Source organism: Balaenoptera ricei, chromosome 11 (assembly GCF_028023285.1).
Source record: "Balaenoptera ricei isolate mBalRic1 chromosome 11, mBalRic1.hap2, whole genome shotgun sequence".
Lineage (NCBI taxonomy): Eukaryota > Metazoa > Chordata > Mammalia > Artiodactyla > Balaenopteridae > Balaenoptera > Balaenoptera ricei.
The window spans coordinates 68,050,077-68,074,299 of record NC_082649.1 but is presented as its reverse complement, the minus strand read 5'-3'; the positions used below and the strand labels follow the sequence as shown (position 1 = coordinate 68,074,299).

Sequence of the window (24,223 nt, the reverse complement as noted above, 5' to 3'; positions counted from 1 at the left end):
GTTCTAGGTACTGGGGATTTAGCCAGGAACAAGACAGACCAAGCTCTGCTTTTACAGGGCTTACATTTTAGAGTAGTGCTGTCAAATACTGTAGCCCCTAGCCACACACTGCTATTGAGCTCTTGAAATGTGTAGTCTGAATTGAGAAGTGCTGTAAGTGTAAAATACATACCTGATGTCAAACAGTTAGTAAAAAAATAATGTTAACTATCTAACATTTTAAATATTGATTTTATATTGAAATGATATTTAGAGTATTTTGGGTTAAATAAAATATCTTATTAAAATAATTTAACCTGTTTTTGACTTTTTTTTTTTTAAATAGCTACTTTATTTATTTTATTTATTTTTGGCTGTGTTGGGTCTTCGTTTCTGTGGGAGGGCTTTCTCTAGTTGCGGCAAGTGAGGGCCACTCTTCATCGCGGTGTGCGGGCCTTTCACTTTCGTGGCCACTTTCACTTTCGTGGCCACTCCCGTTGCGGAGCACGGGCTCCAGACGCGCAGGCTCAGCAGCTGTGGCTCACGGGCCTAGTTGCTCCGCGGCATGTGGGATCTTCCCAGACCAGGGCTCGAACCCGTGTCCCCTGCATTAGCAGGCAGATTCTCAACCACTGCGCCACCAGGGAAGCCCTGACTTTTTTTTAACATTACCAAGAATTTAAAAATTACATAGTGTGCCCACATTTGTGGCTTACATTATATTTCTGTTGGACAGTGCTGTTCTGGAGGGCAATCAGACATATAAACAAATGTGCAATATGATGTCAGGTGAGGAGATATTAGGGCTGAGAAGTGACAGAAATGAGACAGTGAGCAAACAGGTGGAAATAAACCTGTGAGCCTGGGACAGTGTGGAGGCCAATGTGGCCAGAGCAGGGGAGAGAGGAGTGTAAGAGACGAGTTATAAAAGCAGGGCCAGAGATGCAGTTTTAAAATATTATTGCTTATTGCTATATAACCATTTTGGGAAGAAGTTTGATTTTTTTTTTTTTTTTTTTGGCCACACCACGCACCATGTGGGATTATTTATTTAGTTATTCATTCATTCATTCATTTGGCTGAGCCAGGCCTTCATTGCGGCACGCTGGATCTTCATTGCGGCATGTGGACTTCTTAGTTGCGGCACGGGAGGTCTTTAGTTGCAGCATGAGGACTCTTAGTTGCAGCACGCATGTGGGAGCTAGTTCCCTGACCAGGGATCGAACCCAGGCCCCCTACATTGAGAGTGTGGAGTCTTAACCACTGGACCACCAGGGAAGTCCCAAAGTTTTATGTTATTGATTAAATGTAAGAATATGCATTCTCTCATAGCCATGATCTGACAATTTGACTCCCAGAAATAAACTCTAGAACAGTGGGTCTCAAAGTTTTTAGTCTCAAAACCACGTACACTCTTTTTTTTTGTCTTTCATATTTTTAAAAAATTTCTCTTCAATAGTTGCTTGCCCCAACATCTTCCTGTCTACTCTATACAATGAAAATACAAACTGAGAATAGAAAAAAATAATTAAAGCATTAAATCATACAAATTACAAATCTGTTCCAAAATATACTTACATTAAATAAAATATGCATTTCAGTAAGAGATCTACAATGAATGACTATGCATTCTGGGAAGCTTCACGATGTCTAGGCAGGGCCAACATCCATGGAAGGAGCTAAGAGAATTTGCATCCAGTCACAGTTTGTAGCAGGTTTCTACTCGCCAGTCTGTGAACTACAATGAGCACATCATTAGCATCACCTGTGCAGGGAACTGACTTTGGGAAAAGGGGGAGAAGCAAGCTCTAGCCTCAATGTTGAGTTCATTACAACTTCTCGAGAATCTTATCAACAGCCTATACAGTACAGTTCCAAAAAAGTAAACATGTTAAGCAGACAATGCTTTAGAACCCCACACACATTTCCTGTTGTGTTTATGTGGAACTCTCCATCTACAGTGGGTGGTTGTGAAGAGGTTCTTCCTCAGGACAACATGGTCACAGGACTCTGACGCCCCAGCGTGACTGAGGGGAGCACGAGGACTGGGGAGGAGGCTCCCTGTTGGTTTCAGTTGGAGACAAACTTCTAATGCACAGTCCACAGCCCTGCAGTCTTCTCCTCCTGTCATCTGGCATAATGCTTAATGTAGTCTTCAACTTTATTGCTGAAGTCTTCCTTGTCCTGCAAATGTTCTGTAGCTTCAATATTCAGTTGATCATCGAAATTCAAAAGATCAGTAAACAAAGAGTTTAATACCTAAACACTGTTTTTCAGTGGTACTTCCCTGGTGGTCCAGTGGTTAAGACTCCAAGCTTCCACCGCAGGGGGCACAGGTCCGATCCCTGGTTGGAAACTAAGATCCTGTGTGCCTGTGGTGTGGCCAAAAAAAAAAAAAAATCCTTCAGTGTCCCTGTGGGAGCCCAGCCAGTGCCATCAGTCGAATGGTCTCTCAGTAAACTTAGATGTATTTTGCCTGTCTCTTTGGTGTTGGGGTGCCAGATCCTGGTCAAGCATTTCACTTTGGGAGGCACCATGTTGTACACATCGGGAACTTCAGTTTCATTCATTCATTCATTCATTTATTGATGCCGCACCAGGTCTTGGGTGCCGCACGCGGAATCCTTTGGTTGCAGCATGTGGACTCTTAGTTGCGGCATGCACGTGTGATCTAGTTCCCCGACCAGGGATCGAACCTGGGCCCCCTGCATTGGGAGCACAGAGTCTTACCCACTGGACCACCAGGGAAGTCCCCGAACTTCAGTATGAAACTGAAGTTTTCCACCTTGGTAGTAACCCTCATCTGGGGTGACAGCTGAAACAGTGAAGCTTGTTTGGATCAGGAAAATACACTTTACACGTACAAGGTAAATTAGCGACAAGTTCTGCAACCTCTTTAACAAGCAGCCTGCTCTCACAGAAACCCATCGAGTCAGAGGCTGTGGCTCACGCCCCGGACCCTTTGAGACCGTCATCCCTCTTCAGTTTGCTTGCCAGCATCAGCATTACTGCTACCTTTATCCTGGGCACCCCAAGACAAGTGATGCCGCCCAGCGCCCAACACCCGGCCAGGCGGGCCAGGGGTGGCGAGATGCACCCCCTCACAGCCTCACTGGCTCCGGGCGGTAGGCCGTACACTCTTATAACTGAGGACTCAAGAGAGATTTTATGTGAGTTATATTTATAGATGTTTATGTGTTGGAAAGTAAAACTGAGGAAAATTTAAACTATTTGCTTTTTTTTTTTTTGGCCTCGCTGCCAGGCATGTGGGATCTTAGCTCCCCCACCCAGGATCGAACCTGTACCCGCTGCAGTGGAAGCTGGGAGTCTTAACCCCTGTACTGCCAGGGATGTCCCTATTTGCTTATTTAAAATAAACAACGATATAGCAGTAGACCTGCCCTATGAGAAATGCTAAAGGGAATCTTTCAGGCTAAAATGAAAGGACACTAGATAGTAACTTGAGGCCATAATTTAAAATAAAGGATACTAGTAAAGGTAACTTCATAGGTAAATATAAAAGCCAAGATCATGATACTTTTGGTTTGATTTGTAATTTCTCTCTTTTTTCTACATGATTTAAAAGGCAAATGCATAAAACAATTATAAATCCATGTTAGTAGTCATAAAATGTATAAAGATATAATTTGTAACAATAACAATATAAAGGGGGAGGAACAGAGATGTATAGGAGCAGAGTACTTGTAAACTCTTGAAACTAAGTTGGTATCATTCAAACTAGTTTGTCATAAATTTAAGATATCAATTGTGATCCCTAAGTAAGCCACTAAGAAAATAGTTTAAAAATATACAAAAAAGGAAAGAAAGGAATCAAAGTGATACACTACAAAAGATCAACTAAATTTTTTTAAAAAGGCAGAAATGGAATAAATAAGGGTTCCCTGAACCCAATTCCAACAAATGTGTGGAGGCTTCCCCACAGGGTGTCTGAGAATTTAACTCAATTCTGATACTATCTATCCAGAGATAGAATCAGATTCCATGGGTCAAGGGCTCAGTCCCACAAGACTGCCCTCCACTTCAGACACAGGTCAAGTTGTTACCTGTGCTTCTAACCAACTGGCCACAAACTGAGTTTATGACGACCCCCTCCAACTTACAATGCTAATCTCAACTCCAGGTTGTCACCTGTACTTCTGACCCACTGGCTGTATATCAGAGGTTCCCAAGACCTGCTCCTCAATTTCGATTAATTTGCTAGAACAGTTCACAGAACTCAGAGAAACATTTTACTTACTAGATTACTGGTTTATTATAAAACAATTATTAAAGGATACCAATCAACAGCCAGAAGAAGAGATTCAAAGAGCAAGGCATGGGGAAGTGGTGTGGAGCTTCCATGCCGTCTCCAGGTACATCACTCTCCCCATATCTCCACATGTTCACCAATGCAGAAGCTCTCTGAACCCTGTCCTTTTGGGGTTTTATGAAGGCTTCATTACATTGGCATGATTGATTAAATCATTGGCCTTTGGTGATTGATTTAACCTCCAGCCCCTCTCCCCTCCATGGAAGTCTGGGGAGTGGGACTAAAAGTTCTCCTGGCAATCAGCCCCCACCCTTGACCAGGATCCAAAAGTCACTTTCCCTGAAGAGTTTTCAGGAATTGAGGACAGGACAAGAGACCAGATATTAACCCATTGCTCTTGTCTCTCAGAAAATTCCAAGGGTTTTAAGAGCTGTGAACCAGAAACTGTAGATGAAGACCAAATATATATGAGAAATATATATTTTGGTCATTCAGATGGCATATATATATATATAGTATTTTTATTTTAAATATTTATTTATTTATTTATTGGTTGCGCTGTGTGGCTTGTGGAATCTTAGTTCCCTGGCCAGGGATTGAACCCGGGCCCTTGGCAGTGAAAGTGTGGAGTCTTAACCACTGGACTGCCAGGGAATTCCCCAAATTGGATTTTTTTAAAAAAGGTCTATCTATGTGTATCTATAAGAGACTCACGTTAGGTATAAGGGCACAAAGAGGTTGAAAGTAAGGGGTGGAAAAATATATTCCATTAAAATAGTAACCAAAAGAGAGTTGGGTGGCTATATTATTGTAAGACAAATTAGACCTAAATCAAAACAGTTTACAAGAGACAGAAGGAAAATATTGATAAAAGGTACAATATAGCAAGAAGATATAACAGTTATGAACATACATACATCTTACAACAGAGCCCCAAAATATATGAAGCAAAAATTGACAGAATGGAAAGAAGAAATACACAGTTCTACAATAATATTTGGAGATTTCAATACTCCATGTTCAATGATGGATAGAACAACCAGACAAGAGCAGTAAGGAAATGGAGGACTTGAGCAACACTGTAAACCAACTAAACCTAACAGAGATATACAGAACATTCCACCCAACAATAGCAGAATACACATTCTTCTCAAGTGAACATGGAACATTCTCCAGAGTAGGCCATATATTAGGCCACAAACAAGTCTCAATAAATTTAAAAAGATTGAAATCGTACTGAGTATCTTTTCCTTTCTGGTCACAATGGAATGAAACTAGACATGAATAAGATAAGGAAAACTGAAAACAAAAATCACAAATATGTGGAAATTTAACAACACACTGTGTGATGGTTAATTTTATGTGTCAACTTGAAATGACCGTGGAGTATCTAGACATTTAGCCAAACATTATTCTGGGTGTGTGTCTGAGGGTGTTTCTGTGTCAGATTAACACTTGTTTTTTTCTTTTTCTTTCTTTTAGTTTTTGAGATTAATATTTGAATAGACTGAGTAAAGCAGATTACCCTCCTTTATATGGGTAGGCCTCATCCAATCAGTTGAAGTTCTGAATAGAACAAAAAAGCTGAGTAAAAGGAAACCCCTCCTGTCTGATTGCTTGAGCTGGAATATTGTTCTTTTTCCAGCCTTTGGGGTACGACCAAAACATCAGCTCTTTTAGGGTCTCTGAGACTGCCAGATTTTGGACTGGAATTTATACCATCAGCTCTCTTGGTTTTTATGCCTTCAGACTTGAACTAGAACTACACATTAGCTCTCCTGGGTTTCAAGTTTGCCAATGGCAGATCTTGGGAGTTCTCAGCCTCTATAATCACATAAGCAAAGAGTTTATAAGTTTATAATCTCAATCTCTCAATTGATCTCTCTCTCTCTCCATATATATATGGAGTGGAGGTGGCTGTTCACCAGAGAGATATTGAAACCGTGCACCTCAGACTGGGACTCGGAACCCAAGTGCTGGGACTCAAACCCAGCCAAAAGCCTGACTGGGACTCGAACCCATGCAGCCGGCGAAAACTCACAGTCTTCCAACTGAGATCACACACCTGGTTTCAGGATTTAATGAAGCTCAGGTTCTTGATGTCTCATTGCAGAAAGAATTCAGTGAGAGACAAAGTGATAGGTAAGAAGTGGATTTATTTAGAGAGAAACACACTCCACAGACAGACAGTGGGCCATCTCAGAAGGCAAGAGGAGCACCAGGGTATGGGTTATCAATTTTTATAGGGGTGGGTAATTGCATAGGCTAATGAGTGGGACGAGTATTCCAGCTATTTTGAGAAAGGGTGGGGATTTCCAGGAATTGGGCCACCACCCACTTTTTGATACTTATGGTGGGCCTTGGAACTGCCATGGCTCTGTGGGTGTGTCAGTCAGCTTACTGATGTGTTACAATGAGCTGTATACTGAGGCTCAAGGTCTAGTGGAAGTCGACTTGTCTGCCATCTTGGACCCATTTGGTACTAATCAGTTTATGTCATGTCCTCAGGCTATGTCATTCTTTCAAAGGTTGTGCCCTGCACCCTTCCCTCCTGTTTCAATATTGAGACTCATCTGCAATGAGGGGCCACATGGGTCTGTGTCTGCTCTCAGAGCTGAGGCCTGAAGACCAAAGCCTGTCTGTATCCTCCTGATTCTCAGGAGGGCTATAGTCCTCTGGGATTTAGGGAAACCTCTGCTCCATTATGGGGAGGTGGTGGCTCCCTAAAAGGGAAACCCTCAGGAATCTGGAGGGACCCAGGCAATGAATCATTAGTCTGAGTCAAAATGGAGATAGCGGGCTTCCCTGGTGGCAGAGTGGTTAAGAATCCTCCTGCCCTTGAGAACACAGTGAGGGGGAAGTAAGCTGGGATGAAGTGAGAGAGTGGCATTGACATATATACACTACCAAATGTAAAATAGATAGCTAATGGGAAGCAGCCACATAGCACAGGGAAATCAGCTCGGTGCTTTGTGACCACCTAGAGGGATGGGATAGGGAGGGTGGGAGGGAGATGCAAGAGGGAGGGGATATGGGGATATATGTATATGTATGGCTGATTCACTTTGCTATACATCAGAAACTAACACAACGTTGTAAAGCAATTATACTCCAATAAAGATGTCAGAAAAAAAAAAAAAGAATCTGCCTGCCAGTGCAGGAGACACGGGTTCAAGCCCTGGTCCAGGACGATCCCACATGCCACGGAGCAACTAAGCCCGTGTGCCACAACTACTGAGCCCGTGTGCCGCAACTACTGGAGCCTGTGTGCCTAGAACCCATGCTCCGCAACAAGAGAAGCCACCGCAATGAGAAGCCCACGCACTGCAACGAAGAGTAGCCCCCACTCGCTGCAACTAGAGAAAAGCCCATGTGCAGTAACGAAGACCCAATGCAGCCAATAAATAAATAAATAAATAAATATATTAAAAAACAAAATGGAGATAACAATGACCAGTCCAGAAGCCACAGGTTACAAATTATGATGAGGCAGGGAAAGTTTTCTGTCACTGGAGGTCTCTAGGTCTGGGCTGGGAAGGCTCAGCTCCTCCAGGCTGTTCCTTGGGCTGGCTTGGAATCCTGGTTTCGTGTCTGTTTGATGCCCCACTATGAGAATCCTATGAGCTACACTGGGCCTGTGTCTCTGGAGCCCCTCACACAGAGAAGACACAGGTCACCAAAGATGACTGTTGCCTGGAGGGTCTGACCTATGAGGTAGGAGTCCAAAAGAGGCTCTGTTTCCAGCTCTACTTCATATTGCTTTCTTGGCTTGGGAAGTCACTGGCCCACATCTGGCCTCAGCTTTGTTATCCATAAAACAGGCTTAAGTGACAATTTCTGAGGCATTGTTTCTACAAGTATCTGGAAGGATGATGATGATAATAAATATGATGTTTAATTTTTTTCTTTTAAAAACATGTTTATTGAGGTATAATTTATTTTATTTTTTTTTAAATTTCTTTATTGGGGTGTGTGTGTGTATATATATATATATATATATATTTTTTTTTTTAACCAATTTTTATTTACTTATTTATTTATTTTGGCCACTCTGTGCGGCCTGTGAGATCCTAATTCCCTGACCAGGGATTGAACCCGTGCCCTTGGCAATGAAAGCACAGAGTCCTAACCACTGGACTGCCAGGGAATTCCCAATTGAGGTATAATTTAGATACAATAAAATGCACATATCTTAAGCATTGTTTAATGAATTTTGACAAATGTCTAGACAAATATAACTACCAGCCTATCACGTCATAGGACCTTTCTGTCACCCCAAAATATTCCCCTGTACTTCTTCACAGTCACCCTTGGCACCAGGGAAAACTGTTCTGATTTATATTACTCTATATTAGTTTTGACTTTTCTAGAATTTCATGTAAGTGGAACCATACCATATGAACTCACTTGGGTCTGACTTCTTTTTTTTTTTTTTTGGTCTGACTTCTTTTGCTTAGCATAGTGCATTTGAAATCCAGTGGTGGTATTGTGTATGTCAGTTGTTCATTTGTTTGTTTGTTTTTTATTGTGGTAAAACATACATGACATAAAATTTACCATTTACTCATTTTAAGTGCATATATCATTCATTGGCCTTAGGTACATTCATAGTGCTTTGTAATCATCACCACTGTTTCCAGATTTTTTTTTCCATCCATCCTGAACTGAAACTCTGTACTTGTCAAACAATAACTCTCTACTTCCCCCTCCCCAGCCCCTGGCAACCTCTATTAAACTTTCTGTCTAGATGAATTTGCCTCTTCTAGGTACCTCACATCAGCGGAATCATATAATATTTGTTCTTCTATGTCTGGCTTTTTTCACTAAGTGTAATATTTTCAATGTTTATCCTTGTTGAAGCATGTGCCAGAATTTCATTCCTTTTTAAGGCTGAATAATTTCATTTTGTGTAATTATACTTTGTTTACCCATTCATCTATTGATAGCCTGTCGATTCATTCATTTCTTTTTATTGTTGAGTAGTATTTCATTGTGTGGATACAACACAATTAGCTAATCTGTTCATTTGTTCATCTGCTGGACACCTGGATTATTTCCAAATTTTGGCTATTATGAATAAAGTCCTTGGATGGACATATGCTTTCATTTCTCTTGGGTAAATACTTAGGAGTGCAATGGCTGGATCATGTTTTAAGTATAAATTTAGTTCTTAAAGAATGGCCAAACTGCTTTTCAAAGTGGCAGGAAATTATCAATGCATGAGGGTTCCAGTTTTGTCAGTTTTTAATTTTAGTCTGTTTAGTGGGTGTGTGGGGTTCTAATTTGTATTTCCCTGATGAATAATAATGTTAAGCATCTTTTCATGGGCATATTGGCTATTTATCTTTTCTTGTTGGCTATTGGCTATTTCTTCTTCAAATCCTTCGCGCACGTAAAAAAAGGGTTAATATCTATTTTTGCAACCATTGTCGTCCAGACACTATGCTCATTCATGCTCATGGCTTTATGTGCTTTAATTGACGCCCGCCCTGCACAGAGGCAGTAACCGACTGAGACCTCAGGGTACCTAGAAGGTTCAGCACTAACCGGATCCAGAACGGCTAGGCCGTTTCTGGGCATGGTCCCTGGTAGCTCTCTAAGGCACGCTCGGTGATTGGCTGAAGGAGCACTTCCGCAGGCACTTCCGAATCCGGGCCCGGCCCGAGCATCGGTGATTGGCTGGGCTGGCCGAGCGAGAGTCCTCTCGGGAGTTGTAGTTCTTGCGGCCCGGCTGGGGACGCCGGGAAGGACCATTGGTCTTACTTTGTCGCGGCCGCTGCCACCATGTCCCGCGTGTCGGTCCCTTGTCATGTGAAAGGCACTGTGGCCCTGCAGGTGGGCGACGTGCGGACCTCCCAAGGCCGGCCTGGCGTGCTGGTTATCGATGTCACCTTCCCCAGCGTCGCGCCCTTCGAGGTGAGCAAGCAAGTGGGCGCGACCGGGGCTCCTGGGCGGGGCTTATCTGGGAACTCGGGCGTGTCCCAGCCATTTAATCGTTTACCGAAAGCCTCTGCAGTACCTCGCCCATACGAATCAGTTAACCATTTATTTATTCCTTCAGTTAACACATAGTTATTAGAATGCAGCTTCCTCTTCTGTTCTCTTCAACGTCTCTCCCCAGTGTCCAGAATGGCGCTGACACGGAAGTGCCGAGATAGTAGGTTAGGTGCTGGAAATACAGTTTTGAACCTAATAGAGGTGAGAGGTCGTTTTGTCCCTGGCCACTGGCTGGGTATCATTAGACAATGAGTTACCCCCAAACCTGCCTCCTGCCCATTCCTACAGTCCCTGCTGGAGGTCAGGTTCAAATCATCCCTCATCAGGATCTTCCCAGGGGCTTCAGTTTCCAGTCTCCAGTTGCCTTTCCACATCTGCTGGCAGAGTGACTGGACACTGCAAGACCTCAACACAGAGGGCAAAGTCCACTTTCTAATGGCCTGGCATTCAGAGCCACTCTGTGTCTTTGCCCTACTTGCTTCTCGGCCCCAGGCATTTTGTCCTGTAGTGTGTGGTTCTCCCCCAAGCTGTTGCTTACTCTAAGCTGGGAGACTTCATTACAGGGCCCAACCTTGGAAATCTGATTCAGTAGGTCTGGGGTGGAGCCTGTACACTTATATTTAAAAAAAAAAAAAAAAAAAAAATTTCCTTGAGTAATTCTGTTTTGTTGTATTTTGTTGTTGTTGTTGTTGTTGTTGGTTTTTTTGGCCTCACCACGGTGGGATCTTAGTTCCCTGACCAGGGATCGAAACCCAGGTCCTGGCAGTGAAAGCACCGAGTCCTAACCACTGGACCACCAGGGAATTCACTCCTTGAGTAATTCTGATGAGTATCCAGTGATGAGAACTACTTTAGCTAGGCTGAACCACTCTCTGTTCCAGGGGTGTGCCAGGTCCTGTCACCCCTTGGTGCTCCTTTGTTTATGCTACTTTACAGTTTCTACCTTTCATGGTCCACTTGATGAACTCATCTGTACATTTTCTGACTCATCTAGAGTTAGGGCTCTGACCACTTGCAGCATCTTGGACATGTGGCAAGATCCGAGGTCATGGTTTGTTTGTATGACGTGCTCATTTAGACTGTGAGTTCTAGGAAGGCAAAATCTCTTTGGGCCCCAGTGGATTCTTGTTGATATTGTTAGATTGGTAGAAGAGTACATTCCTAAGTGGAGGAAGAGATGGTGCTTTTGAACCCCTCAGGCCCGGGGACTAGGTCTGATTTGTTGTGGTGGGTTGTGTGTGCCCTAGTTGCAGGAGATCATGTTTAAGAATTACTACACAGCCTTTCTGACCATCCGTGTTCGCCAGCACACCTCAACACACACTCCAGCCAAGTGGGTGACCTGCCTTCGGGACTACTGCCTGATGCCTGACCCACACAGTGAGGAGGGAGCTCAGGAGTATGTATCGCTGTTCAAGCACCAGGTCAGCTGGGACTCAGCATGGCCAGGGCAGCCCAGATGAGGGCTCACAAGAGGCCTGGGGATTGGGCCAGGATACCATGAGGGAAGAGGGGTGGGCAAGGTTGGCCTGAATTGTGGTTCTTGGGCAAGTGCCGTGGAGGAACTACTTTTCCTTCTCAAAGGCCTGGGGAGGAAGCACCTTGGCTCATTGCTGGTTGGCTCCTGGGCAGTGAGCTGGGGCCTCCGTGGGTCCTTGTGTGTATGTGTCAGATGCTGTGTGACATGGGCAAAGTACTGGAACTACGCCTGATTCTGCGACAGCCATCACCACTGTGGTTGTCTTTCACAGTGGAGGAGCTGCAGATCTACCAGCAGGGACCAAAGGTAAGTGACTAGCTCAGAGCTGTTTGCTGGCCCTTTCTCCAGGAGGCTCCTAGCTATGGCTGGGAGGCCTGGGGGTACAGGTGGGAGTGGATGGGTAAGGATGGGGAGACTCAGAAGGAGTCCTTCATGGAAATTAGCCAGGTGGGAATGCTGGAAGCTCATGATGAGAGGTGAGGCCATGTCCCCATATCCCCTGACCTTTGGGGCTACCTGCCTTTTTCAGATCTGGAACATTCAGGTACCCAGATATACTTCTGTTCCTTGTCTTCGTGGGGCTTCCTTGTGCATAGCAGAAGAGCTTAGGTAGTCTTCTGCCCCTGGGACCTAAACAGGATTTTCCCAGTTTCTGGGGCTCAGGGGCCCTTCTCTCTGCCTTCAGGACCTTGGGATCTGGTTCCAGGTCTCTCCTACTCTGCCCACCTCAGGGCAGTATGCCTTTGCTTTGCAGAGCCCTTCCATGACCTTCCCCAAGTGGCTCTCGCACCCAGTGCCTTGTGAGCAGCCTGCTCCCCTTCTTGAGGTAAGCCCTCACCCTGGCTAAGAACCATGTGCGAACAGCTCTGGTGTCCAGCACAGGCCCAAGGGGACCCCTTTCTGCAAGAATCTGGGGCTGGACCCAGGGACCTTGGTTCACTCTGTGCACCTTCCTCCTGGGATTTGAGGCATCTCTGTGTGGGGCCGGGCCACCTACTCCACATCAGGCCCCATCCTCATGCTTCACAAGTCATCTGGGAATGTCAGCTGGAGGGCCCCATAGCCCAACTTGGCCTATCTGGAGTTCTAAGGGCACTTCTGGGGAGAGACCCATGGCCACTGACCCCTCCTTCTGGAGCAGGGTCTCCCAGACCCCAGCAGGGTATCCTCCGAGGTACAGCAGATGTGGGCGCTGACAGAGATGATCCGGGCCAGTCACACCTCCACAAGGATCGGCCGCTTTGATGTGAGTGATCGCTTCCCTCTGCTTGGCTCCCGTTGGCCTAAATGGGTCAGATCTGATGGTCTTTTGTGTTGCAGGTGGATGGCTGTTATGACCTGAACTTGCTCTCCTACACTTGAGCTGTGGCCCTTAGCCAAGACGTTGGCCTTCCGTGCCCATCCAGGCCCGGTTTGGGCCATCAGAGGCCGAAGTGCTGTCCCTGTGCATTCCGAGTGTTGCCTGCATGCGCATTCTGTCGGGACCATGTTCACAGAGTCAAGATTCTTGGGGGCTCACTGTGTTGCTTTAGCATGAACTCCTGGAGGGGATACACTCTGTCCTCACCTGACTGCAACCCAAAACTCCTCCTTCGCCCTCCCTAAAAACACTCCAGTTCTATTGCTAAGAATCCTCCCGTGCCCTCTGTCTCCCCTGCCAACATGCACATTCCTGTCTTCTGCCTGCTCTCTCACCCTGAGTGCAGTGGGCTGGGGTAACCTACTAGAACCTGCTCTGTCTAGCTTTGGAAGACTGCTATAGCTTGGCAGTCGTAGTTTGGAAGCTTGAGGGAGAAACAGGAGCCGCATTTTTCCTTCTGCGCCCCCTAATGGTCTTCTTTCCCTTTGTATTATGCCCACAAAAAGAAAATTCCTATCTAAACTCTTCTGCTGCTTGCCTAGGGAGCCACACAAAGCTGGGAATTTGGGCAGCCTGAGTCCCTTGGTCCCTAAGTTGGCTCCTGGATGTGCGTTCAAATGGGTCTGCCCCCATCCATCGGGTCTGGGCGGGTGCCCTGGGCAAGGCTGGGGCCTGAAAATGAGTCCTGGGACCTGTCTGCCATCTGACAGAGCCCGAAGCACATCCTTGTCCCTCTTCCAGTTGCCCCCATCTAAGAGCCATGCTCAGTGTGATGAGAGATCAACCTCGGTGGTGGTGGTGGGGGCCAGGTGAGAGTTCTCATTGGTGTCTTTTAAGAGGCTGAGGTTTTCTACAACTTCAGGCCAGCAGCTGAATAAGACAGGCTGCTGCTCCTTATGAGAAAATCCTGCTTCTCTCTGTTTTTTCCTGGCTTTCTTCTGGGGGCTGTTATGAGGCAGTACTGCAACATGTGTTGGACCTGGAAAATTGGATGTTTGTGTGGCTCAACAGCTTTCTAGGGGAAGGGCAGCCACTTTTTGGTGGCCACCTTCTGATGTCACCTATCAGAGTTCTTGCAGGTGGTATCTGCCTGCAGGGTCATTTACTTAGCCCCATTCAGCTTTTGCTAAGAGGGTAATGATCAGTCTTGTGCTCAGGGAGTAGCAGTCCTCAGTGTGTATGTGAGTGAGGGGGGAGGTCCCTGGGATGGCAGGGACCCTGCTTCCTGCACAGCTGTGTCCCCAGCACAGGGCCTAGTGTGCAGCAAGACCAATAAATACTTGTGGAATGCATCACTGTGCTCGCTGCCTATGTTTGCCCAGTGAGAGAGCTGGAGACCCTCACATGAGGCCAGGTTACTGTGGCACTCTGCCTGCCGGGCTGACTCCACCCTCCTGTGCCCTCTCCACCCCTTCCCCTCCCCCCATGTGACCTTACACTCCTATTGTCCTAAACTGGTGATTCAGGCCTTTCAGCCCTTTGCAGAACTTTGGCCCTTTGGAGGCAGGGCAGTCAGCAGGGGGAGGTCTAGCCCCCAGCTCTATTTCTGAGTGGCTTAACTGGCTCCAACCGCCCAATCTGCCCTGATCAGATGGAAGCGCCCGGGGCTATTTCCCTGCAGCTGGGAGTCAATGCACTGTGTGCTCTAAAGCTGCGTCTGCCCTTGGGGCTGCCCACTCCCTCTTCTGATCCCCCGGGCGGAGGAGAGACCTATCTAAGCAGGGCCTGGACTACATCTCCCAGCGTGCCTGGCAGAGTGGTGGCCTCTGTGCGTCGGCTGCACCAGTTGCGGGCAACAATGCAGTGGGCTGGGAGCATGATGTCCCGTCTGCGCTCGTGTCTCCAGGCGCTCCCCTCGGCCCTGCGCCGTTCTCTCAGTAGTGCACAGGTGGGATAGAGGGTGCTGGGTTGTGGTGCCAATCTTGGAGGGTGGGGGAGGAAGAGGGCTGGGGTCTGGGGCCTTGGTGGCACTGAGCCCGGCCGCCCGCAGGACGTGCTCCGCAGGACACCACTCTATGACTTCCACCTGGCCCATGGCGGGAAGATGGTGGCATTCGCAGGCTGGAATCTGCCTGTGCAGTACCGGGACAGCCACGTTGACTCACACCTGCATACACGCCGGCACTGCTCGCTCTTTGACGTGTCCCACATGCTGCAGGTGAGCCAGGGGAGTGCGCTGATTGCTAGGCCAGGGCTTCCTCTCCGTCCACAATGGTGCAACCCTCGGCTTTCTTTGCTGGGAGCTGGATTCCAAGGGCAGCCCTCTCAGAAGAGTTGGAGGTCTCAAGGGTGTAATGTACTATGGCCCTCAGTAAACTGACTCAGAGGGTCTCTTGATCATCTCCTGTCTCATCTCTCTAGCCTGCTCCCACTTAGTGGAGTGCCTCAACGTCCTGGGTTTTCCAGGGCTGCCACTCATTGTCATCCACTGTCCTAGGTATTGGTTTGGAAAAGGTGGTATTTCAGGAAGGTACTGGGCCCTTTCAAGTTCCCTAACCTCCCTGAGTGCATCTCTTCTGTATTTGGCGGGTGTGGGGGAGTCAGAAAGTAGGGCTTCTGCCACTTGCAGAACCAAAAGACTAGTCAGGCACTTTGGCTGGATTGGACTGTGCTGTGGGTGGCAGGGAGGATGCCTCCTAGCCCCGTGGCTTTCCAGACTGTAGCTACTGCAGTGACCTGAGGCTTTTTGATCTCTTTCCCAGACCAAGATATTTGGCCATGACCGGGTGAAGCTGATGGAAAGTCTAGTGGTTGGAGATATTGCAGAGCTAAAGCCAAACCAGGTGGGCCTCTCTTTTTTTTTTTTTATTTTATTTTATTTTATTTATTTATTTGCTGCGTTGGGTCTTCGTTGCTGTGCGCGGGCTTTCTCTAGTTGCATCGAGCATGGTCTACTCTTCGTTGCAGTGCGCGGGCTTCTCATTGCAGTGGCTTGGCTTGTTGCGGAGCATGGGCTCTAGGGTGCGTGGGCTTCAGTAGTTGTAGCACGCGGGCTCAGTAGTTGTGGCGCACGGGCTTAGCTGCTCTGCGGCATGTGGGATCTTCCCGGACCAGGGCTTGAACCTGTGTCCCCTGCATTGGCAGGCGGATTCTTAACCACTGCGCCACCAGGGAAGCCCGGGCCTCTCTTTTATTTCTGCTCCATGAGTGTTGTTAGTCATAAGCCAGCAAACCAGTCTGAGTCCCTGCTTCGGGCCTAGGGGCACAGAGATGGATCAGACACAGTTTCTCAGGGCTTTCGTTCTTGGGGGACGGAGTCCCTGAGTCATGTCCAGACACCCAGCCATCTGCAGGGAGGGTCCTATCCCATCCCCACCACATCAAGCTGGGAGGCCAGAAACCCAGGTTCATGTCCTGTTCTGTGACCTTCCATGCTGCTAAACCCCTTGCAATTTAAAGTGTAGTCCTGGGAATTCCCTGGCGGTCCAGTGATTAGGATTAGGACTCTGTGCTCTCACTGCCGAGGGCCTGGGTTCAATCCCTGGTTGGGGAACTAAGATCCCACAAGCTGCGCGGCCAAAAAAAAAAGAAAAACGAAAGTGTAGTCCGTAAACCAGCAGCCTCATTGTCACATAGGAGCTTGTTAGGATACACTCTCAGGCCAGTTCTTCAGACCTGCTGAATCAGAACCTGCATTTTAACAAGATCCCCAGGTGATTCATGTGACCTCTTAACCTCAGGCTCTTATACTGTCCATCCAGTGGGGAGGCTGAGGCCAGCCAGCCTCAGTGTTTTGGAGGGTTGTTGTGGAGCACATGGGATCATCAAGATAGACTTTGAAGCTGCTGCTGCTGCTTTTTTTTTTTTGGCCATGCTGGATCTTAGTTCCCCAACCAGGGATTGAACCCTCACCCTCAGCAGTGAAAGCACCGAGTCCTAACCACTGGACCACCAGGGAATTCCCATAGACTTTGAAGCTTCTGTCCTGGGGTTTGGGGCACAGACTGAGTTGTCCTAGGTCTGGGTGGGACGAAGCAGCAAGTCCTAGGTATGGTGGGTTAAGTGTGAGAGGGGCTCTCTCTACTGAATGGGGAGGGGTGCAGAGGCCCCACCAGATCAGGGAGGTGTCCCCCAAGGTGGGGAAGAGGTGAAACCTTTCTCAGTGTATGAGGATCAAAAACCCTGGGCTTGTGCAGGGGCCTGGGCTGACCCAGCCTTGCTCCTTGCATTGCCACCCCTCAGCACTATGCACGAGGGTTCATGAGTTTGTGGTGGCTGAGTGGGCCCAGGGGTATGTTTGACTCACACTTGACCTTGGCCTCTTGGACCTGGAGGCAATGATGCTCCACTTTGATGCTAGGGAACACTGTCGCTGTTTACCAATGAGGCTGGCGGCATCTTAGATGACTTGATTGTGACCAACACCTCTGAGGGACACCTGTATGTGGTGTCCAATGCTGGCTGCTGGGAAAAGGACCTGACCCTCATGCAGGTATAGCCCCTCTGCGTCCCAGGTACCCTGTCCTCCTTGTTCACAGAGCAGCATCCTTGTTTTCCAGGACAGACCTGGAATGGATAAGGAGCTCAGACAATGGCTCTTTGAAAGAACAGTGGGCCAGAGCAGGCCCTCCCTGGAGCATGCTAAGTTTCAGTGGTGGGGAAGTTGGGGAGGTGGGGAGGTGAAGCTGATCCTGGCCCCTAAGTGAGCATCCTCTGGTGAGGATGGAGGGCTGGAGCCTGGTGTTAGAGCTAGCAGACCTGGGCTTGAGTCACCCCTACCACTTAGTAGTTATATGACCTTGTTAAGATGGAAACCAGCCTACTCTGCCGAGCTCTGCAGCACCTGGCCCGTGATAGGTGCTCAGTAAGGGGTCCCAGAGCAAATGTGGTATTTCTTTCCTTTCAGGACAAGGTTAGGGAGCTTCAGAACATGGGCAGCGATGTGGGCCTGGAGGTGATGGATAATGCCTTGCTAGCCCTGCAAGGTAAGTGGGCCAGGCTGGGTTTGGAGCTGACCTTTGCCTTCCAGGTTTCCTCTACTGCTTGGCACAGAGGCCGCGCTGCACCGGGGGAAGGTGAGGATGGTGCACCATAATTCTAAGTTTGGTATCATGCCCTCCTTCTACCTGCCACAAGGCTCCATGGGCTGTGGGCAAGAGCATCTTCTCCCACCTACAGAGTGGGGCTTGCTCAGGGCTTGTTCTGGTCCCTAAGGGCTGTGATCCAGCTTTCTGGGGCACCAGGACCTGGACACTTGGTTATTGGCTCCCTGGGCCCAGGCCCCACTGCGGCCCAGGTGCTACAGGCTGGCGTGGCAGATGATCTGAGGAAACTGCCCTTCATGACCAGTGCTGTGATGGAGGTGTTTGGTGTGTCTGGCTGCCGTGTGACCCGCTGTGGCTACACAGGAGAGGATGGTGTGGAGGTTTGTCAAGAAGTGGGCACAGGGTAGTGCAGGGCATAGGACTCTGGGGCCAGCAGCCCATCTGCTCCCTGGTGTCCCTTGCAGATCTCGGTGCTGGCAGCAGAGGCAGTCCGCCTGGCAACAGCTCTGTTGGAAAACCCAGAGGTGAAGCTGGCAGGGCTGGCGGCCCGGGACAGCCTGCGCCTGGAGGCAGGCCTCTGCCTGTATGGGAACGACATTGACGAACACACCACACCTGTGGAAGGCAGCCTCAGTTGGACATTGGGTGAGCTGGGCTAGCGCTCAGGGAGGGGATCCTGAAGGCTGGAGTGACCCTTGATGTGACCAGCCAACCCCGGACTGCTTCCAAGGTTGTGTAGCCTGGAGCAAGTGGCACAGCCTCCCTGAGCCTTCATTTCCTGAAGGTACCACAGTGGCTTTGCCCAGTAGATATTCAGGACCCTCAGCAGACTGAGGTGGGGAACATGGCCTCCAAGACCAGGGGTCAGTAGGTGGATGGCTGACTGCACTGCAGGGGAGGAATGGGGTCCAGGGGCAGCTTGAGCGAAGGGGCCTTGATGCTGGATAGATGTCACTTGGGGTCCTTGTCACTAGGACCTCCTGTGGTCAGGGGTCCTACGGACTGTGGCTTAAATCTGATGTGTCATGTTCCAGGGAAGCGCCGCCGAGCTGCTATGGACTTCCCAGGAGCCTCGGTCATTGTTCCCCAGCTGAAGGGCAAGGTGCAGCGGAGGCGTGTGGGGTTAATGTGTGAGGGGGCTCCTATGCGGGCGCACAACCCCATCATGAGTACAGAGGGTACCGTGCTTGGTAGGTTGACCAGGGAAGTTGGAGAGCCCTTGTCTCTTCCCTAGGAGGGTGGGGACTCTGGGCTGGCAGGGTGGTGTGGACACGTGGCGTCTGCCCGGACAGGTGCTGTGACCAGTGGCTGCCCCTCACCCTGCCTGAGGAAGAATGTGGCGATGGGTTATGTGCCCTATGAGTACAGTCGGCCAGGTACCCTGCTGCTTGTAGAGGTGCGGCGAAAGCAGCAGATGGCCATGGTCAGCAAGATGCCCTTTGTGCCCACAAACTATTATACTCTTAAGTGAGGATGACTTGGAGCAGGGCCCTCTCCTCCAGGAGCCTTACCCTGGAGGGCATTCTACAAGGGGTTAGTCAGGAAGCTGAGGCAGAACACACTTGGGGTAGGTGGCTAGGTGGAGGCTGGTACTGGTTGTCTGGGTGACAGGGTCACACCACCTATTCCCACTTCATCCTGTGCCACTTGCAACTTCAAGACCCCATTTCTGAGTGACGGACCAGCCCACGGTCCCATTGACCCCACTCTTGCCTGTTGGAGAAGCATCAGTTCTGGCACCTCGCCCTTCCACTCTGCCAGGTGCTGCCTGTGGAGCAAAGGCTCACCTTTAGGGGGAGGAGAAAGCCTGCCCAACCTACCTTACCACGGTTTCTCACACTGCAAAGAGTCATTACCTTGGGCAGTGCCGGCTACCTCCTCTGGTTCACTTCCCATGAATTCAAACTGTTGCCTCTTCCTGGGCAGGGATGATTCCTGACTCACAGAGGGTTGGCCTAGTAGGGCTGTGGTGCCCGTGTGTAAACTTGGGGATGGCTGAGGGGGGCATGGACTCATTCTTCCACATTCTCCAGTTGGCCCAGCCTGCTGCCCAGTAGCCAGCCATGCCAGGCTCACCACCTGTTCTGAGCCCCAGGGCTGTTGTAGGGCAGGCTGCGCCTCCTCCCAGACTTGCCTTATCCTGGGCTGACCTTCGTCCCTGGGACTTACTACTGGACTCCACTGACTCCTAAAAAAAAATAAAACATTAAATGAGCTTCCTTCCTTCTTGCTTGCTAGAGTTCTAGCTTCATTGTTCTCTGTCCACAGGGTTCTTGGGGTGTCAGTCCAATGCCTGCCTTCCTGGCCCAGACTCAGAGTGGGTTCCCCTTGAGAGGGGCAGGTCTATAAGAACTAAAGGGGAGAGTGCCCCTATTGGGCACCACCACTGCTCCTCCAGGGAGCTGGCATCGTCTCTCCAGCTCTGCAAGTTGTATTCTGGGTGCTCAGGGGCAACAGCCCCCAGGGTGTTCCCTCTCCAGTTTCCCCTGTGCATGCACACTGTCCTGTCAATAACCACACAGCTGATGCACTTCCATGTTTAATAAGCCACATCCTCAGTTGAGCCTGGGGTGAAAGGTGGGACCAATTCTGAGTGTGGTGTTTGTTGTCAGTGGGTAGGCCTGGGGCTGCAGAACCATCATCCCACCAGCCAGAAGATACTCCGGAGTACTTGTGCATGAGCTCAGCATAGTCCTACTCCAGTGCACTCTGCAAAGACAGCCTAGGCAAAGGCTGCCAGATGGAAATGTGACATTTAACAGAGAGGAAGCAAGCAGTGGGACACTGAGGTAGCTGCTGGCCCAGCAGAAGCAGGCAGAAGTATGTCCATCAGGGAAGGAGGCAGGTCTAGGGCCACACTGCTTTCAGGAACTGGTGTTTGCCACTTATACCTTTGGAAGTTCCCTTGGCTCACTGTGGAAGTGGCAGGCCTGCCTAGTTTGTGGGCTCTTAGAACGAAGCTCCTCTGGTTCCAGGTCAAGATGGGAAGTGGTGAGGCTGCAGGGCACGATGGGGCCGCTTTGCACTAAACTGCTCAGTATGTCCCTTTGAGGGGCGGGGTACAGATCCACAACCCCACAGGCACTTAAGCAGTGGGGATGGGAGGTCACCCCCGGGACTCAGCCACTTTTAGGTACCCAGCTTCATTCTGGGAGGGGTTAAGAGGAATATGAGTACAATGAAAAGAGAACTTATATAGCCTGACTCACATCTGGAGAGCTCAGGATGAGCCAAAGGAGGTGGGTGTTTGGTGTCCACTGTCTTACACTTGAATGGCCAGCTAAGTAACCATAAAATATAAGGCTGTGTCCAGGCCAGGATTCCCTGGGTCCCTGCCAACAAAGCAAAACCAAATAAAGGAAACCCAAGGCTTAGGGGAAAACAGACCTGCCTTACAAATGTCAGAGCTGGTCATCCTCAGGCTTCCTCCCAGGGACAAATCTCTACAGGGTCACATCCCAGGGGGATGGGAAGAGGAACAGGAAAAAGCCAAGACAGAAAATGGACTGTTGCCATCCCCAACCCAGAGGCTTCTGAGCTGACCCCTGAAAGGAGAAGCATGCCTTCTCTCCTTAAGCCACCCAGATCAGGGTACAGGCAAACTCTTTACTGGCCCAATGCCTGGGGCTGCTGGAGGCAAGACCAAGGGCAGTGAAGGCCCAGCCCTGCAAGCACTGGCATACTCCCTACCCCCAACCTCTACCCCCGCTGCAGTCGTCCCTGGGGTCTGGGCAGCAGCAGAACCCAGTGTGGGAGCCAGCAGACCTGGTGATGTTCCTGGAGACCCCTCTGCTGCCTTCCCTTATTCTCTGTGGGTTTTAAGAGGTTCATTTGCTGCTGTTTCCCTGAAAGTGATAGAAGAGAAGAGGGGTTATTCCACGGACAGCACAACAGTCCCCTTGTGGGGGCTGAGCTGGGCTCAGTAAGTCCACACTATAACCTAGACCTCTCCGCTGAGCTTCCACAGCCCTCACTGGGTCCACCACTGTCCCCTGCAGACTTATTCTTCCTCCTGCTTCTCCACTTTGTGAATGGTGCTCCCATCCTTCGCCAGTTGCCAAGGACAGAAACCTGTGCAGTGGCAGGCCTCCTAATTGGCCTCTTGCCCTCTCTATTGGGCTCCTTTACCTATTTGCCATGAAGCAGGCAGTTATAAAAGCAAATTCGATCAGGCCATGGCTTTGCTGAGTCCAATAGCTCCTTGAGACTTGGGATAGGGTATTCCGGGTCCCTCCATTTCTTTATGTTTGAGCTCCAGCGTCACAGCCTTGTCTATCCTTCCAATATGTCACCCTTGTTCTTGCCTCTAGGCCTTGTTCTGTCCATTCTCTTTGCTTGGTACACCCCTAGCCTTTGCCCTCAGCTTAGGTGTCTGACTTGGAAGACACCAGCTCTGATGACCCTTGCCTCTGCACTGCTGCCCTCCCCTTTTATTAAAAAAATTTTTTTTAAATATCTTTATTGGAGTATAATTGCTTTACAATGTTGTGTTAGTTTCTGCTGTACAACAAAGTGAATCAGCTGTATGTATACTTATATCCCCATATTCCCTCCCTCTTGAGCCTCCCTCCCACCCTCCGTGTCCCACCCCTCTAGGTCATCACAAAGCATTGAGCTGATCTCCCTGTGCTATGCAGCAGCTTCCCGCTAGCCATCCATTTTACATTTGGTAGTGTATATATGTCAATGCTACTCTCTCACTTCGTCCCTGCTTCCCCTTCCCCGCCGTGTCCTCAAGTCCGTTCTCTACATCTGCGTCTTTATTCCTGCCCTGCCACGCCACTAGGTTCTGCCCTCCCTTTTTAAATCTCTGGTTCCACCTGTGAGCAGGGCCTGGGTTGTTCTTGTTCTCTGGACCTAGTGTGGCCCCTGCCATGTGGTAGGAGCTCAGAGATCAACTGAATGAACGCTCTGATTAGTGAGTTCATGTTTTACAGATAAGAAGGCTGATCCTGATGAGTTCAGTCAGTGCACTAAGGACAGAGGCTCCTGCCTTTCTAACTGACGGGCTTACAGTGCAGTGGAATCTCTACATCTCTCACAGTGCAGTTGCCACTACATCTCTAAAATTGTGACAATAACGCCACCCACCCCACATTTCTGTATGAACAGCATACAGATGGGCTGCTCAGACATCGATGTCACTTGAAGCCTGAGCTCTAGTGCAGACCCTGGGGTTTGCTGCAAAGCTGGTGGCCTCCTACCCTGAGAACTCCCTTCCCCTGTCCTCAGCTCAGGAGTGGCCTCTGCCTGCTAAGCATGGGGTAGACATAGGAGTAAATTTACTCACCAGGAAGGAAAATGCGTGGAGCCATCAGGTGTGGATCCGTTCTGGCCGCCCAGACCTGGGGGCAGGAACACATCCAGAGCTGCAGCAAGCTGGGGGTGGGTATCTGAGCAGGCATCAGCCCAGGTCAGGTTAGAGGCCAGTGGTATTGTTTGATGGAGAGTGTAGTGGAGGCTCTAAGGGACTAGTGGCATTGTCTGACAGGGGTTGAAAGGAATTTATATGTGACGGGTGGACTGGTGGGGTTTCTGGCGTGAAATGGTATGTTGACATGGGTCAGGGTACAGCGTTAAGTTGTGATGAGGTTCTCAGGGGACCCACTGGTAGTCTGGGGGGATTCTGGGGAGCCCAAAGGTACAGTCGGTGGGGGAGGGGGTGGCCGGCCTACGGAAGTTGGTGGATCGTCTCACCTGGCCGGTGATACAGCCCGGTCACCGTACTCCCGTAGAACCCCCACGCCAGCTGGATGCTCAGGAGACTTAACACCAACCAAAGCAGCAGCAGCTTGAAGAGGGTCACGCGCATGTCCTGCGCCTCCCACTCCAGCAGGAACTCGCTGCCGAGGGCGCCCAGAGCGCCCAGCACCGTGGCCGGCAGAGCCTGCAAGGATTGCCCAGACCAAGGCTCCGCCATGACTGGCCGGCGTCCCAGCCGGGGGACTGTCACCGTAGTCCCCACTGCGCAGGCGTCTGGTCTTCCGGGTCCAGGCCCGCTAGTGCGCACGCGTAAACCCAGGCAAGGCGCGTCTACTCCGCTTGCGCGAAGAGTTGGCAGTTTGGGGAGGAGTGTTAAAACCGCGCACGCGCACCTAGCCCCACCCTGCTTAAAGGATGAGTGACTCGAGGAGTATAAAATAGCAACCAGG

General features: G+C 49.5%; 3 protein-coding genes and 1 pseudogene across 14 annotated transcripts; 2 read left to right on the top strand and 2 right to left on the bottom strand.

The window, feature by feature from the left end:
- Positions 1–2,106: 2,106 nt before the first annotated feature.
- LOC132374133 (NEDD8-conjugating enzyme UBE2F-like) lies at positions 2,107–2,985 on the bottom strand (annotated as a pseudogene).
- A 6,984-nt stretch (positions 2,986–9,969) lies between these two features.
- Positions 9,970–14,378, top strand: NICN1 (nicolin 1, tubulin polyglutamylase complex subunit). 3 transcript variants are annotated; one of them, XM_059939634.1, is made up of 6 exons: positions 9,970–10,165; positions 11,554–11,670; positions 11,919–12,032; positions 12,481–12,552; positions 12,868–12,972; positions 13,047–14,378. In XM_059939634.1, the coding sequence occupies exons 1-6, from the start codon at positions 10,034–10,036 to the stop codon at positions 13,086–13,088; spliced, it is 582 nt and encodes a 193-aa protein (XP_059795617.1). In that variant the 5' UTR covers positions 9,970–10,033; the 3' UTR covers positions 13,089–14,378. The 3 variants fall into 3 exon arrangements, with proteins under 3 accessions (XP_059795617.1, XP_059795618.1, XP_059795616.1); XM_059939633.1 differs by having other exon boundaries at positions 9,971–10,165; positions 11,494–11,670; XM_059939635.1 differs by lacking the exon at positions 12,868–12,972 and having other exon boundaries at positions 11,494–11,670.
- Positions 14,379–14,476: 98 nt separating this feature from the next.
- On the top strand, positions 14,477–20,308 carry AMT (aminomethyltransferase). 5 transcript variants are annotated; one of them, XM_059939629.1, is made up of 9 exons: positions 14,477–14,974; positions 15,077–15,244; positions 15,789–15,869; positions 17,387–17,518; positions 18,056–18,101; positions 18,306–18,451; positions 18,536–18,716; positions 19,106–19,261; positions 19,364–20,308. In XM_059939629.1, the coding sequence occupies exons 1-9, from the start codon at positions 14,678–14,680 to the stop codon at positions 19,540–19,542; spliced, it is 1,386 nt and encodes a 461-aa protein (XP_059795612.1). In that variant the 5' UTR covers positions 14,477–14,677; the 3' UTR covers positions 19,543–20,308. The 5 variants fall into 5 exon arrangements, with proteins under 5 accessions (XP_059795612.1, XP_059795611.1, XP_059795610.1 ...); XM_059939628.1 differs by lacking the exon at positions 18,056–18,101 and adding an exon at positions 17,933–18,011; XM_059939627.1 differs by having other exon boundaries at positions 17,933–18,101.
- Positions 15,879–24,188, bottom strand: TCTA (T cell leukemia translocation altered). Of its 6 annotated transcripts, XR_009505862.1 has the most exons (5): positions 23,769–24,188; positions 23,362–23,464; positions 21,837–21,916; positions 19,928–20,259; positions 15,879–16,282 (listed from the first exon to the last, which is right to left on the bottom strand). XR_009505862.1 is itself a non-coding variant. In XM_059939640.1 (4 exons), exons 1-3 carry the CDS (start codon positions 23,989–23,991, stop codon positions 21,874–21,876), a joined length of 369 nt encoding a protein of 122 aa, XP_059795623.1. In that variant the 5' UTR covers positions 23,992–24,188; the 3' UTR covers positions 15,881–16,282; positions 21,837–21,873. The 6 variants fall into 6 exon arrangements, 5 of the variants coding, with proteins under 5 accessions (XP_059795623.1, XP_059795622.1, XP_059795624.1 ...); XM_059939640.1 differs by lacking the exon at positions 19,928–20,259 and having other exon boundaries at positions 15,881–16,282; XM_059939639.1 differs by lacking the exons at positions 15,879–16,282; positions 19,928–20,259 and adding an exon at positions 20,598–21,403.
- Positions 24,189–24,223: the final 35 nt, after the last annotated feature.

What these genes read in the sequence shown, in the direction of transcription:
- AMT (XM_059939627.1), top strand. Translation starts at nt 14,678, where the DNA reads ATGGAAGCGCCCGGGGCTATTTCCCTGCAGCTGGGAGTCAATGCACTG. An exon ending in GTTCTCTCAGTAGTGCACAG is followed by an intron (nt 14,975 to 15,076) that starts GTGGGATAGAGG and finishes GGCCGCCCGCAG; the next exon opens with GACGTGCTCCGCAGGACACC. An exon ending in ACGTGTCCCACATGCTGCAG is followed by an intron (nt 15,245 to 15,788) that starts GTGAGCCAGGGG and finishes TCTCTTTCCCAG; the next exon opens with ACCAAGATATTTGGCCATGA.
- NICN1 (XM_059939633.1), top strand. Translation starts at nt 10,034, where the DNA reads ATGTCCCGCGTGTCGGTCCCTTGTCATGTGAAAGGCACTGTGGCCCTG. An exon ending in TATCGCTGTTCAAGCACCAG is followed by an intron (nt 11,671 to 11,918) that starts GTCAGCTGGGAC and finishes TGTATGTGTCAG; the next exon opens with ATGCTGTGTGACATGGGCAA. An exon ending in TCTACCAGCAGGGACCAAAG is followed by an intron (nt 12,033 to 12,480) that starts GTAAGTGACTAG and finishes TTTGCTTTGCAG; the next exon opens with AGCCCTTCCATGACCTTCCC.
- TCTA (XM_059939640.1), bottom strand. Translation starts at nt 23,991, where the DNA reads ATGGCGGAGCCTTGGTCTGGGCAATCCTTGCAGGCTCTGCCGGCCACG. An exon ending in CGGGCTGTATCACCGGCCAG is followed by an intron (nt 23,465 to 23,768) that starts GTGAGACGATCC and finishes ATGCCTGCTCAG; the next exon opens with ATACCCACCCCCAGCTTGCT. An exon ending in TCCACGCATTTTCCTTCCTG is followed by an intron (nt 21,917 to 23,361) that starts GTGAGTAAATTT and finishes TATCACTTTCAG; the next exon opens with GGAAACAGCAGCAAATGAAC.